General features: G+C 43.9%; 3 protein-coding genes across 3 annotated transcripts in view; 1 reads left to right on the top strand and 2 right to left on the bottom strand.

Moving 5' to 3' along the window:
- Positions 1 to 4553: 4553 nt before the first annotated feature.
- Positions 4554 to 15307, bottom strand: part of LOC102960673 — a 31064-nt gene continuing 20310 nt past the window's right edge. Inside the window, 1 exon segment of the mRNA XM_042985396.1 lies at positions 4554 to 4926. Coding sequence (XP_042841330.1) covers positions 4609 to 4926 — 318 coding nt within the window. The 3' untranslated portion in view covers positions 4554 to 4608.
- On the bottom strand, positions 10915 to 12075 carry LOC102970766 (histone H2A type 1-H-like). The gene is made up of 2 exons (XM_042985498.1): positions 11659 to 12075; positions 10915 to 11182 (listed from the first exon to the last, which is right to left on the bottom strand). The coding sequence occupies exons 1-2, from the start codon at positions 12041 to 12043 to the stop codon at positions 11124 to 11126; spliced, it is 444 nt and encodes a 147-aa protein (XP_042841432.1). The 5' UTR covers positions 12044 to 12075; the 3' UTR covers positions 10915 to 11123.
- LOC102961247 (histone H2B type 1-K) lies at positions 12172 to 12787 on the top strand. Its single transcript, XM_007074474.3, has one exon. The coding sequence runs from the start codon at positions 12366 to 12368 to the stop codon at positions 12744 to 12746; it is 381 nt and encodes a 126-aa protein (XP_007074536.2). The 5' UTR covers positions 12172 to 12365; the 3' UTR covers positions 12747 to 12787.

Here is a 15307-nt window from a genome sequence, read left to right as displayed (position 1 = left end):
AATGGTGGATGTAACACATGGAAAATGTACTTTTAACTCGTGGGGAAATGTCAGCTTTGGCACCAGCAAGTGGACCCACGTGAACTTTGGACATAAAGACGAATCTCTCTAAGCATGTAAAACAAATAAAATATTGTGAAAGTTAAGACGTAAATGTCCTGTTGTGTAACTTTGCTTACTGAAGTGATGCGAGATGGTGAAACGTCTAAACAGTCGTTATAGAAGCATCACTTGGTTGTGAGAGCAGGTTCAGTTCTAACTCTTTCCTGGGCCTCAGTGTTTTCACCTACACGGTTAGGAGGAGGAGGAAGAGGAGGAGACCTCACTCAAAGGATTATTTTGAGGACTGAGTTGCTATGCGAAGCACTTGTCATTTACGCTCCGCCACTAATTGGCACCTCATTTTGTGACCTCCGGGTGTGAGCAACTTTTCTTGAACAAGCACATTCCAGTAGAGATCCAGCCACATTAATGGGAGACACTATAGTCTCTTAGGGAGCCGTGCATAATACTCTGGTGTATGTTTTTTTCCAAACAACTTTGCAAATGTCGGAGATATTCTATTTATTTATTTACGGAGTAGAATTTAGTGTTTCATTACTTACGTATAACATCCAGTGCTCATCCCAACAAGTGTCCTCCTTAATGCCCATCACCCATCTCACCCATCCCCCACCCAATGGAGGTATTCTCTTGATTATTCTTACAATGTATACTTGTTCATTTGTACTCATTCTGGGTTTATGCCTTGCTGGCCTCAAAATACACCACCAGACAAGTTGTCCTGTGGCCCAGAAAGACTCAGACCAAATTTAAATGCTGGGGATGCTTGTGTGTGTGTGTGTGTGTGTGTGTGTGTGTGTGTGTGTGTTTTGTTTGTTTGTTTGTTTTTAATACATTTGAGTACATAGCCTGAGACAGGGGGAAAGACATGTGGTAAGTTAAGGCTTGGGTAAGGGCATGAGGAGATAGATGGACCACAGCAGCTGAATCATTGGTCATGTATTTAGTTACCTTTCTCTCTGCCACATACAGCCTTTCTTCTTGAAGACTACAGCCCAAGTTGGGACAAGTAGTTCCTCAAATGGAAGGCGCCCGGAGCCAATGACAGGGAGCTAATCTGTGGAAGACAGACGGTTATTCCTGGTCACAGCTGATGCTTACTAGTTCATCTGCCTAATGGGCATGTGCTTCATTTGTGTATCTTAGGCAAAGGACGTGTGGGGCCAGGATGGACATCACCAGAGGCTGACTGAATCAAGGTACTACGTGTTCCAAATATATTTAGTGTATCACGAATATTTAGTGCCTCACGTATCTCATGTATATTTAGTGTCTGGTGTTTCAAGTATAAAAGTGCCTCATGAATATTACATGTCTCTTGGTCCTTTACCCCTTCTTTATATCCTTAATACATACACACTCCACTTTCTAGGTATTTATCTATACTTAAGACAGAAGTTTCATCCATCACATTTGTTTCTCTAGCAGTATTGAATATCTGCAAATAGTAGAGAAATACACACTTTGAAATGTTTAGGGAACCAACATCAAGGCTTTTTATCAACTGTGACCAGACCATTAGACAGGTATCTTATGATGAAGTATTTTAAATTTTATCTTTTGTCTTACTTGGTCTGTTTGAATGATGGTTTGAAAAGGGGATAAAGGAAAGGCCTACTTGTTTTAAGAAGGATCAATTAGTTCTAAGCCTATACCAACCACATTATAATAACCGCATTCCTTGGATTCCTTGGATTCCTAGCATTTTGTATAAAATCCAACCATTATTCTGTGAAGTTCTGTAGATAGAGCCAATCAATATATAACCTATTTTCAACAGAGTCGATAGTTTTAAGATTCCTGACAATTTACCAGGAGTTCTTTTAATAGAATATTTTTTTAAAATTTGAGGAATCCATTTGAAAAAGACAGCAATTACAAGTATAAGAGGACTTTAGTAAGGGAATTTTAGCCACAACCAAATCAGTTCATTCAGTCCTAACTAATTAACTCTTGTTTTGCTGATCTTGGGTTAAGTACCCTGCTTCTAATACGGCTTGGAAAATCTTAAATCAGTCCCAGGGTAGAGTCTGACAGGTATCTGGTACAATTATTTATTAAAGTTCTTTTGATGCTTCTTCTGTAAAACTCAATTTCAGATCTGTATTTTGTAGCATGGGCCTGTAGAGAACAGCATAAGGAAAAATAGTAACCATCCACTGATGACTAGAGAATGTCTGGTTAATTTATTATATTAATCAGTGTTATCATTATGGAATAGGATAGAATCCTCTATTTAGGTATGATACTGTGAATACGGAGATTGATAAACCTCCAGGAACCTTCTGATATTTCCTGGAAAGTATTTGTTATTTTTTTTGCCATGGCGTTGATATCTAGGAACAAAGTCTGTTGGTAGTTTTGTGTGGTTATTGTATATAAATATAAATATGTTCTATCCAACTTAAGTAGAATTGTTAAACATTTATATTAAAAATATTTCATCTGGGGGGTGCCTGGGTGGCTCAGTCGGTTAAGCGTCCGACTTCAACTCAGGTCACGATCTCGCGGTCTGTGAGTTGGAGCCCCGTGTCGGGCTCTGGGCTGACCGCTCAGAGCCTGGAGCTTCTTCGGATTCTGTGTCTCCCTCTCTCTCTGCCCCTCCCCCGTTCATGCTCTGTCTCTCTCTGTCTCAAAAATAAATAAGCGTTAAAAACATTAAAAAAAAAAATATTTCATCTGGTTAACTTAGGAATGTATAGTTTATTTTTGATTTCCCCTCTTTTTTCCTATTACACGATATATAAGAAAAGAGTTCTCACAATTGTATATTGCTAATTACAAAGTACATCTTTTCTCATAAAATGAGAAAATACGTGTGGCCTCCTGGCCACGTGGGAAACTACAAGAGGAGTTTAGATACAAGTAATACCTTCAGAGTTTCATTATTCAAAATTTGGGGCCTGGATTTATGAAAGGTAATATCAAGAAATTTTGAATGTTTCTTTAAATCAGGCTATGAACATAAGCCATGGATTTCTGAAGACAAGTACTAGAATATTAACTATAAAAATAACAAATGTACAGAATACTTAAGGATTTTTTTTTAGTTGTTTATTTTTAAGAACTGAGAGACCGTTACCAGAATTATTCAAGAAATCAGTGGAAAGCCGCAAACAGACAATAGACCTTCAGAAGGTGTTGGGGAAGTATAATCAAAACCGAATTCTCCCGACAGACAATCTCCTACTGGAATAGCAAAGACAAAAGGAAATCTCATTCAAAACACTGTGGGTTTTGCAATTTAGAGTCATATGTTAGCGGAAGTTAGCGCAAGTATTCCCAGGAAAATGAGAGATCACAATCATTAAGAAAGACCGCACTGTATTTCCGAGATGCATCCAGGGTCCTGAGTTGGGAGAAGGCCAGGTGCATATTTAGTATTTGACCTTACAAAGGTTAACTCTTGGTGAAGCACGGGCAAATGTTTAAAGTTTTTAATTTCAGCTTTAGGGGGAAAAATATCTATCTATCTATCATCTATCTATCTATCTATTTATCTATATCTATATCTAATATCTTGATCACTGTTTACTTTTTCTATATACCTGTGGGAATTACTACTTCGGCCTGTGTATATGCACTGGCCAAGCTTTCTACCAACCTCCAGATTTTCACCTTTGACTTTGGGTTTCTTTCTCTACTTGCTAAGATCTGGTCTGGAGGAATATTAAGACCTACTTTGAATTTAGGTCTGGATTCATGTCCTAACCCCTTGTTCGATTCCTTTTCCACTCTTCCACTCCCAAGATCCCTGCAGTAGCTCCTCTGGGTTTAGGGTCTGCTTTGTTTTGTCACCCTAACATTTCTGTAATGCAACCTTGTTCCCCTTGTTACTTAGTTGAGATGCCTTCCAATTGCGTCCCACCCTCAGCACCCCTCTGTGGGGGATTAGCCTGCAAGTCTTCTACCACCTACCGGTCTCCACACTGGGTGGAAACCAGGATCCGAGCCAGGGGGCCAACCACGTGCTGCATGCATCAGAAAGGGGGCAAGGAAGGACGGCTCGTCACTACTGCTGCTCTCCAGTCCCCTTAGCACGCACTGGTTTCTCGAGAAGAGGACATAGATCAGCAGAATAAAGGCCACTAAACAGGAACTAAACTTGAAAGCGTCGAGAATACTAAACGCACCAAGCCACGAATTCAGCGCGGAGACGCGGAGTCCGTCTCGTCTCTGTCTCAACCCTGACACATGTACACCTTCTGGACAGAAAAAATCGTCCCACTTCCTTCCAACTGCGGCCATACCGAAGCTCCTAGTGCAGCATTAAACCCCCAAACGCCAGACCTAAACGTTAAACAGAGAACACCAAGCACGTTTGCTAAATACACTGACGCCCAAGGAAAATGCGGGCAGTTGACAATAAGACTTTCCTAGTCTGGACACGTAAGGAATAGGAGTGCAAAGGCCAGAATAGGAGTTAACACAACAAAACCAGAAAACAGAAAGCGAAACCCGCGTCACGGCTCCTTCGCTGAGAGGATGGGGGCCCTGAAAAGGGCCTTTTCTGTGCTTGGGGAGGTTGTGGTGGGTCCTGGGCGCTCAGCCCCCGAAGCCGTAGAGGGTGCGGCCCTGGCGCTTGAGCGCGTACACCACGTCCATGGCCGTGACCGTCTTGCGCTTGGCGTGCTCCGTGTAGGTGACGGCGTCCCGGATCACGTTCTCCAGGAACACCTTGAGCACCCCGCGGGTCTCCTCGTAGATGAGGCCGGAGATGCGCTTGACGCCGCCGCGCCGGGCCAGCCGCCGGATGGCGGGCTTCGTGATGCCCTGGATGTTGTCGCGCAGCACCTTGCGGTGGCGCTTAGCGCCCCCTTTGCCTAGACCCTTCCCGCCTTTGCCCCGGCCTGACATAGCTGCCTAAGCAAGTCCCGTGAGTAACTCACAGCGGTGGCCCCACTGGCCCGAAAGGCGTTATTATAAGCAGTCGTCGGACCTGATTGAGAACTGACCGCGCGGGCGGGAACCGAGGCGCCCCGACCGCACGCCGGGCTCCGCCCCTCTCTGGGCTGAGAGCCAATGACGGTGTGGGGGAGGGAACGGAGTGAGGAGTTTCAGTTTTAAGCTCTAGATTTTTCTGAAACCGTTGATATTTGTATCTGAAATTATATCTTCCCGTGAGAATGTTCCCAGGGATTAATTTTTTTTTATAAGCAAGTGCTGTACTTTCTCCTTCAGAAGGGGATGATTGGGAAGGGTACCCTAGGACGCCACCCCAAAATAGGAGTGGGGAGCTCAGGCACACCTTCCCCAAACATGCCCCGTGCGTGTGAACGGTACAGTATACGCCGCCCGCACATAGGCCTGTCTGACATAAGGGCTATTTCTGAGCAGTTTAGAGAAATACCAGACGCAGGAGAATCTCTAAAACCAGAGGAGAACTCACACTTTCTTAAGGGGAATTTCACATTTATGAAGGAGATCTCAATCGGTGTCTCCCTCTCTGTGCCAGAAAGAGAAGGACGACTAGATCAGCACAGAAACTTGTCCATGGAGAAAGCCCGGCCTTGATTCTGCAGAACAACCTTGCCTTGTTTACTGTCCTTTTCCTGGGAGCCCATAACTGGCTCCCTGGGCACGCCCCTCCCGCATGACATCTTTCGTCTTTAGTGGAAGATCGTATGTAAGGGGGTGGCTTGGGCCTTTTCAGGTGTTCTCAGTTTTTCAGACTATCTCCCAGGAATACATGACGTGTATGTCATTAAACTTCTGCTTGTTTTCTCTGGTTACTCAGCCTTTGCTATGGCAGGGGGCGTGGGGGGCGGGGGGGGGGGGACGCACAGAACCTAGCAGGGTAGAGGGTTAGTTATTTTTCCTCCCCTACAGTGTTCTTTTGTATTACATCGATGGTTTACGTTGCAGTCGCATTAGAGGGCCTAATTTGCCATGACAGGTCTCATGGTTTCTTTTCAAAAAGTTCTGATCTAGTCTCACCAGGTTCCTTTCATGGGCAACTTTAGAATCATTGTAACAGTTGCGGGGGGGGGGGGGGGGATCCCTTTAAGATTTTGATCACAATTGCATTAACTGTCAATTCACTGGAGTGCAATTAAAGCCCTACAAAAATGACGTACTTATATCCATAAACTTACCGCTTGCAGTTTTTTTAAAGCCTTTTAATTTTCAACGACTAAAATGAAAATTTGGTTTTCATATAAGACTTAAAATAGAATATTCTTCGCATACTTTGGCTTTTATTTCCTAAAAACAAGTACGAGATCATACTCTGAAATTTTGACACCAATATAATTTTGTAAACTACTGTAACTAACGTCACCCATTGTTCAAGTGTGTGTTTTAGGAACCGGTTAATAGCTGAAAAAAAAAAAATGCGGTTTGAAATTGTATCTTCTCTACTGATTGGGTTTTGGTCACTTGCTTATGCTTTCTAAATCTTTGTTCATGTACAGAATGGGATTAGGATAGTAACAGTAATCACCTCAAAAACAGTGTAAGAATTAATGAAGATAATTTATGCAAAATACTGCATCTACATGGCATGCTTCTATTTAATATAACAAGTAATTTTTATTTTTAGTACCAAATTTAAAATATTTTATATTTACTTTATACTTTAAAATATTTTTACCTTAATACACATGAATTTAAAACATTGTACATGATATACACAATGTTAAATAACTAACAATTATTTTTACTACATATTATGTTATTAACAGAGTCTATGTTTATTTTAATATGTATTATATTATGTGGGGGAAGGGCGAAATATTTCCTTTCTTCCCTTGCTTATCTAATAATTAAATTGATATGAGACAGATTAACAGGAATGAAACAAACCATATGTATGGGAGTCTCATAAAAATACAGCCCCCACAGGTGCCTGGGTAGCTCAGTCTGCTAAGTGTCCGACTTCGGCTCTGGTCGTGATCTCACGGTTTGTGGGTTCGAGCCCCGCGTCGGGCTCTGTGCTGACAGCGCAGAGCATGGATCCTGCTTCCATTCTGTGTCTCCCTCTCTCTCTGCCCCTCTACTGCTCACACTCTCTCTCTCTCAAAAAATAAATAAACACACACACACACACACACACACACACAAATAGAGCACCCAGGTAATGAGGCTTATATAACATATTGAACTAAGGAAAAGGGAAAGGGTCTGTCTGGAGGTTTAAAAGGAAGGAAGACCATTCACAGGAAGGAGAGAGAAGGTGTTTGGAAAATAAAGGTTGCCCTGTCATGCAGATACATTTCCCAGGATAAAAATATCTCTCAAAAAATAAAATAAAATAATAAAAGGTATCTCTGGTAGTACCTTTTCCTGGTACAGGCCCCCTTTCCAATGTAAATTTAGGCAGGTAAGGAGGAACATAAGAGGTTTTCCTGAATCTGCTAGGTTTTGATTGCTGTTAGCTCAAAATAATCCTTAGGCCAAAGAGATATATTTTGGGCTGGAGAAATCTGCTGTCCCTCAATAGATTTTTTATGGACATTTATTTTGGTCAAAATATATTTTTAATAGTTATTACCCTAAACAAAATGAACATGTTACTTTTGTCCTCTGTTTTCATTTCTATATATGTATGTACATCTTCATCAAGTATTCTGTTTTGAAATAACTTCTTTTTCAAAAATTTTTTAATGTTTATTTTTAAGAGAGAGAGAGAGAGAGAGACAGAGCATGAGTGGGGGAGGGGCAGAGAGACAGAGAGACACAGAATCCGAAGCAGTCTCCAAGCTCTGAGCTGTCAGCACAGAGCCTGACGTGGGGCTCAAACCCACGAGCTGTGAGCTCATGACCTGAGCTGAAGTCGGCCGCTTAACTGACTGAGTCACCCAGGCGCCCCTGTTACGAACTAACTTCTAATCAGTGTTTTAACAGCTAAAAATGTAAGTGAAGGATGATCGCAGCAGAGGGTCCATTGCTACCCCCTCTTCACCAAAGCCCTGTCTCTTGAGATACTACCACTGCACCAGGAAAACCAATATTTTCATGTAGACAACTTCAATAGTAAGCATATAGAAAAATCTGGAAGCCGAGAGATATAGAGATATATAAAAACCACACAAAAGCAACCCTAGGGGAAAGTCACTGAAGCCTCAGAAGTTTGTACTGGTTGGCGGATCCCTAATTCTCTGCCCTTGGTGTTCGCGCCCCGGCCTGCATCCCTGCCTTCCTCCAAGCCGCTGGGGCCCCTGATCACTTGAGCTGTTGCATTATTCTACCATGTAACTCATATTCATCGACAGCAGTAGCATTTATTTAAATGTGAGATTGTTGGCAGATTGGGGGAGGAGGCAGGAGGCCGATCAAGCACAGCCTCTTTCCAGATAAATACCATGAACTGAAAAAGGCAATTTACGTCTTTCCGACTGGTCTTTGCTCCTTGGACCCGTCTCATCTTTACGCTGCCTCCACTTAGATTGACTCCAGTTCCTCCATGGGATCTCTTTTTTATTTACCTTTCTATCTCTCTTTTTTTGTTGTTGTTTTTTGCTTTTATTTTATACCACGTACCTATGTTATAAGGATTTTTATTATTATAAAATTGACACAATTTATTGACTATATTTTGTGGGGTTGTCATTGTGTCATTTGTGTTTAGGAAGACACAAATATGAATAAAACCCAGTCTCCACTCTAAGGGACTTTGTAAACTGATGGGTGAGATACACGGGAAATCTAACATGGGAAGAGGTGCTTTCAGAATCTGCAGAGATGGAAATTAATGGAGAGACCAACGCCAGAAAGAAAGCTTAAACACTGCTTTCCTCTGTGTCAATTATACTTCGATTGTTTAATAAAAGGTTCCATAAATGTTCTGCCACTAAAATTGATCTTTACCTCCTATGAAAATGATTTTACAGTATAAACTATGAAGTTGTCATCAGTCCTTCTGGATCTGATTGCAATTACAAATATCTGAATTATTTCATCAAGAGTTTTTGAAGGTTTTGTTCTATTTTTTAAAAAGAAGTTTTTATTTATTTATTTTTTTGATTATATAAATAATAATAGTGATGAAGTTTTGGGGTGGCGAGGGTAGTGACATCCAGAGACGATGGCCAAGAAAGAATGTTGAAGACGTCTTGGGTGCAAAAAGGTAACTTTATTAAAGCACAGGGACAGGACCCTGGGCAGGAAGAGCTGTCCTGACAGGTAGAGTAAGTCTCTAAGGTATTTTGGAAGCAAAGTTTCCAGGACCTTGAGGGGGTAGCTGTTGCTAAGGGAACGCCATTTATTATCATTTAGTAAAACCTCAGTCATGAGACCCTTTAGATGTATGGGGGTCTCTTATGGGGGGCCATAAGCTTGGAGTAGGATTACCAGCATATATCTTGGGGCAGTTGAGATAAAGGAAGTAGACTTACAAGATCCTTAAAGTTGGGATAATGTAAAGCCAAGGTTCCCTTTTGCCCCCAGCAAAGTGCCATCATGGAGGCAGCTGAACTCCTAGAGGGAGGTCACTCTGCCGGTTTCAAGGACTTGCCAATGGCTGTAGGCAGTAAGGGAATTTAAGTTTTCATTTGCCTTAGTTTCCCACAGCACCATGGCCAGCACTGACACCCCTTTCCTTCGTTCTTGGGCGGTCAGGGGTGTCCGAGGAATATCACACATGTCCCACCTGGGGCGGGGGTGTGTGCTAGCTTGTGCTTTGCCCCTCCGTCATCCTCATGCTCCCTCATCAATAGTACGCACTTTATCCAATGACCTTGGAGCTATAGGCAACTAACAAAAAACTCAGTTAACATGGAATTATAAGCAATAGTGTATCACGCTTGAATATATTTTACTTAAAACAAAAATGTGTATTTATTTGCCAATTATTTGATTATGGGTTCCTTGGTTTGATAAATCAAAACCATGCGAATAACATAATTTTAATAACAATTTAACAATGTAGTCGTTCTTGTGAGAAATACAAACAATGCAAGAAAGCAATTACTAGCGATTTGATCTGTTAAGGGCGGACAAAACTTGTCCTTTCTTTCCTTCTAAGTTCTCTGGCTGGTCTAACAATGAAGTTGACAGAGGACAGATGAACAAGAGGAAAACATTTAATTTTGTACATGCAGGAGTCCCACCAAGACTGGTGAGCCTCTCCCACAGTCAGGCAGTTGAGGCTTGAATGCTATTGAGCTAAGAAGGGGGCAGAGGTCTGGGCTTCAAAGGGAAGACTGTTCACAGGAACATGGGGAGAGGATGTTCAGTAAACAAAAGTTTGCCAGGCCTTGTGGAGACAAGGAGACAGGGAGAAATTTGATCAGGTCCTGTGAGCTCCCCACAGCACATTGGACCTAGCTCACACTTCGTACTTACCTCTGGTGATAGCTCTCTTCCTGGCCCAGGCCCAGTCACATCCTTGTAGGCGGTAGAGGGGGTGGTAAAAAGTCTACCTGAGTATTTTGGGCCTAATTGTCTTCAGCTCATAAAACTCCACTCGTCAAAGTGTCTCATGCTGGGACATTTGTTCTGAACCTTGTCACAAAAGCCACATCAACCATCAAAACAGCGTATTTTATGATTAAACGTGGAAAGAACTCCTAGGCCTTCCTTGGAGCTGTGTTAACTTATTCTATTTGACGTTTCCAATGCTAAGAGAAATAGCTGTTCAAAATTTACAAATTTGATTAATGCAGGTGACTTTTTAAGAGGAAACAACTGAATAATCAGATTGACTGAAATCAGGATGTGGGTCCTTTGACATCGAATAATCGTAACTTTGAAAGAAACGTTTTTAAAGGTGACATTTCCCTCCTATCTGGGATTGCTGTGTTCACGGATTCTAGGGGGTTTTTGCCTGTGACTGCAGTTCAGATTTCACGATAGGACATACAAACCTTTCAAGAGACCCAGGAGATAAACTAATTCACATAGACTAGAAGCGGCATAGAAACTTAATTTTATTAGATCTTCGTGAGGAAAAACTAAACATTGGCGGAGGTGTACTTCCGTGGAGAGGAACGGAAGACGCGCTCCAGCTTTTGACTTGGTGATAAGGGTGTGCTGGTGGCCGAGAACAGCCAGAATAGGCACTGGGACTCATTGGGTGCCAGTATAGTTAAGGTGAAAATCTGACTTACAACGTCCACCTCTCACGTCTGTTGCAAAGGCACATGGTCTCCCCGATGTTTCCTTGCCGTCTTTACTTCACCTGTGTACAATTATGAAATGCATTGTCTGCCTGAACTTACTTCAAACAAGGAGTCCACCGGCCTGCAGGACTAACGCAGGACATATAGGAGGGGGGAGTCTTTTTCAGGAGGATTCCATTGAATTAGAAGAAGGAAGGATAGGCCAAAGTCACAGGCTGCCAAGTTTAGGTTCCACATGGACATTCGATCCTGCGGGAAGAATCAAGGACACCCAAGTTTTCCTCTTATGGGTTCCTTAGGGCAAAGGTTTGTGTTTTTCGGCAAGGTGACTTCTTTTAATTCAAGGACTCTTGGGTCGATTGACAGGCCTATACATTTTCTTTTTTAACAGGATTTGCCACTATTCAACACCTGCTATCCCAATGACAGAACGTGAGGCACAGCTCTTTTCCTTGATTAAGTGGATGGCTCTAAAAAGAGCCTTTTGGTTTGGACAGGAGACTTGAGCTCCAGACTAGGCCATATTTCTACTTGCCCTTGGCCTTGTGGTGGCTCTCGGTCTTCTTGGGCAGCAGCACGGCCTGGATGTTGGGCAGGACGCCGCCCTGCGCGATGGTGACGCGGCCCAGCAGCTTGTTGAGCTCCTCGTCGTTGCGGATGGCCAGCTGCAGGTGGCGCGGGATGATGCGCGTCTTCTTGTTGTCGCGGGCCGCGTTGCCCGCCAGCTCCAGGATCTCGGCCGTCAGGTACTCCAGCACGGCCGCCAGGTACACCGGCGCGCCGGCCCCGACCCGCTCGGCGTAGTTGCCCTTGCGGAGCAGGCGGTGCACGCGCCCCACCGGGAACTGCAGCCCGGCCCGCGACGAGCGCGTCTTGGCCTTGGCGCGAGCCTTGCCGCCCTGCTTCCCGCGTCCAGACATGACGGAGAAAACGTCACAAACCAGAGCACGCTCAGCATGGACTGAGCCAGAGCTACCTTATTTATAGTCTCTAATGGGCGCAAAAAGAAAACTATCCCATTGGCTAAAATTACAGTTTCGCTGTAACCAATGGGATGCTGGTTTTCAAATACACTTACTTTGATTGAACGAAATTAATACGTGACGTTTGCAGAACTCGCCAATTAGCTACAGGATTTCGTCCAGTGCCTCCTTTGTTTAAGAAGCTGTGGATTAAAAAGGACACTTAGAGCCTCGTACTCATTCTTTCTGTTTTCAAGTCCTTTAACGGTGATTCCCGGCCATGCCTGAGCCAGCCAAGTCCGCCCCGGCCCCGAAGAAGGGCTCGAAGAAAGCGGTGACCAAGGCGCAGAAGAAGGACGGCAAGAAGCGCAAGCGCAGCCGCAAGGAGAGCTACTCGGTGTACGTGTACAAGGTGCTGAAGCAGGTGCACCCCGACACCGGCATCTCGTCCAAGGCCATGGGCATCATGAACTCGTTCGTGAACGACATCTTCGAGCGCATCGCGGGCGAGGCGTCGCGCCTGGCGCATTACAACAAGCGCTCGACCATCACGTCCCGGGAGATCCAGACGGCCGTGCGCCTGCTGCTGCCCGGGGAGCTGGCCAAGCACGCCGTGTCCGAGGGCACCAAGGCCGTCACCAAGTACACCAGCGCAAAGTGAGCCCGCCGGCTGCAGAGCAATCGGTAAGGCTCGGTCCACACCCCAAAGGCTCTTTTCAGAGCCACTCAGTCTTCTAAAGGGAACTGGCACTTATTTACACTGGGTCTTTGTTTCCTGTAAAGAAACCGTATCTGAGTCCCGTGTTTTCGTCTCGCTAGAAATTACAGTGTACAGCAAGTTGGAATAACTCCAGAGACGTATTTCTATGGGTTTCGGTCAGGAAGGATCACGTTCGTGATCAGACAAGCCTACTGAAAGAAAGCACCCTTTGTCTCAAACAAAACCTGGTTAGCTTTGAACAGTCAGCCTGGCAGGAAGTTCCATGACCACAAAGCTCTGTCCTTAGCTCTCAGGCGCATCTTACAGCGAAGCCCTGGGCACGCGCTGAGACGCGCACACATCCTTTTATTCACTACTGTTTCTTTTGGGGATGGTGCCAGCTCTGCTCCGCCTGGTTTGGATTCGCCACTCGCAAGTTAGAAAGGCCGCAGAAGGAAATGGAAGATCCCGGCTCATCGGTGGCCACGTTGGTCTGGGCAGCCAACCAGGGCGCAGCGCGCGGAGTTTAAACTTTACCGCCGGCTGCCCGGTGGTAGTCTGTCCTCACTGGGGTGATTCTGGGCCGTGTGGCTTGGCGTGAGGAACCGCTGCTGGACTCACTCCCTCGTTTCTCTGAGTGAAATTCCTCTTTAGGGGAGGGATTGGTTCTGTTCCCTGCCTTTCCTGTCGGAGAATCCATCCCATGTTTTCTTTCTCTCTGTGCGCCTTGCATTTCCTGTTTCTATGGGAAGACGTTTGGAAAGAAAATGAGAAAAGTCAGAGTAGGCTGTTCCTTCACCCCCCGATTCAGGGAGTACAAATCCTTTCCTCCGCTTTAAGCCTTAGGAATGGCATATTTAAAAATATTTTGGTCTTGGCGGGGGGCAGGGGGTGTGTGGAAACACTTCTACATTTGAGTCGGGTTTGCTGAACTTCTTGATAATGCCCTTTGTCCAATGTCAGTACTCCAGTGACTCAGTTCCACCCACAGGTGTCTGGGTGAGAATATTCTGCACACATTGAACAGGAGACACAAGAGTGGAGCAGCGGGCCCCATTCTTAGTGGCAAAATAGTAGATGCGGCCACATACTCATGGCCAAAAAGACTAAACAAATATATTGCGGTACATTCACTCGCTAGGAGTCCACATAGCAGGAAAAAGATTAAGATACACAGCGGTGCTTGGTTAAATTTCAGAAACCTAAATCTCAGGAGGTTCATATATGATAGCACTCTATAGAACTCGAAAATACATTATTATTTAAGCTTCTATAGAAGCACGTGTAAGTGTAGGATTCAAAAAACTTTAAGAGCTCCATATGCGAGTTTTTAAAAATCAGGAAGTGCACACCTCAGTGACTGAGGTAAATAACTTGTTATCAACATTCCAGATTTAGTGCTAGAAGTTCATCATGGGTGTTTGATACAACTTGTTTTACACTTAAGATGTATGTTACACATACTCCCTTTATGTAGCAGATGCTATACTGAAAAATATAATAGGGAAAGAATCTTGCATAAAAATCAAGGTCCCATCATCTCATGTGTCCTAGAGGAAACCTTATAAATGAGAATTAAATACAGTACAGGGTTTCTGTAGATAGATTTAGTTTCTTTGAGGGTGTAGGAGAAAAAGACTGACAGGCTATTAAAAAGGCCCATGAATTCAGAAAACTCAAGATGTGGGCTACAATTCAGCCAGAACCCACCTCCAGCTCCTGTAAACTTTTCTGTCTACTCAGCTTCTCAAAATCTTTGGGACAGGTCTCTGACTGGCCTATACATGTGTGTGTGTGTGCATGTGTGTGTGTGTGTTTTGTATATGTTTTATGTATTCATGTGTATGTATGTGTGTATATCCCTTCCTCAATTCTGTTAGAAAAGAAATATTTTTAAGTCTATGTATCATTTCTCCTTCCATCTTCCATCGCCCTTCAAGACAGTTGATGACAGGGGCGCCTGGGTGGCTTGGTTGGTTAAGCGTCCAACTTTGGCTCAGGTCATGATCTTGTGGTTCATGGGTGTGAGCCCTAACACTGGGCTTCAGATTCTGTGTCACCCTCTCTGGGCCTCCCCCACTCACGCTCTCTCTCTCTCAAAAATAAGTAAACATGAAAAAAAATGAAAAAAAGATAGTTGATGACAGTAAATTTACCATATATTTGGTTATTTTCATCACTACTTTCAGACTACATATGCCTTTGGTCCTGTCCATTAATCCATTAGTGCAGATAATTGGCGGTAAATTCTGGTATTTCTGTTTTACAGCATGAGGGAATCGGCAGATAAAATCCAGGGGAGGAAATGAGAGGATTTAGAGGGATTAAGTTATCTACCACATAGATCCTCGGCCTGGGGAATGTGTGTGTGTAGAGATGGGTGTGGATGGCATAGGTACAAGTACAGGTATAGGAATAGGTAGATATGACTTGCACCTGTCAGCAGGAAAGATGTTTTGAAGAACCCGGGAAGGAGGATTCTGAAATCTGCGCAGAATGGATAGGAGCGCGCAGAAGGCGTT

The sequence above is a fragment of the Panthera tigris genome, chromosome B2 (assembly GCF_018350195.1).
Source record: "Panthera tigris isolate Pti1 chromosome B2, P.tigris_Pti1_mat1.1, whole genome shotgun sequence".
Lineage (NCBI taxonomy): Eukaryota > Metazoa > Chordata > Mammalia > Carnivora > Felidae > Panthera > Panthera tigris.
The sequence above is the reverse complement of the archived record's forward strand: the minus strand, read 5'-3'. Positions and strand labels throughout refer to the sequence as shown.

What these genes read in the sequence shown, in the direction of transcription:
- LOC102961247 (XM_007074474.3), top strand. Translation starts at nt 12,366, where the DNA reads ATGCCTGAGCCAGCCAAGTCCGCCCCGGCCCCGAAGAAGGGCTCGAAG.
- LOC102970766 (XM_042985498.1), bottom strand. Translation starts at nt 12,043, where the DNA reads ATGTCTGGACGCGGGAAGCAGGGCGGCAAGGCTCGCGCCAAGGCCAAG. An exon ending in GAGCCACCACAAGGCCAAGG is followed by an intron (nt 11,183 to 11,658) that starts GCAAGTAGAAAT and finishes AATTGTACACAG; the next exon opens with GTGAAGTAAAGACGGCAAGG.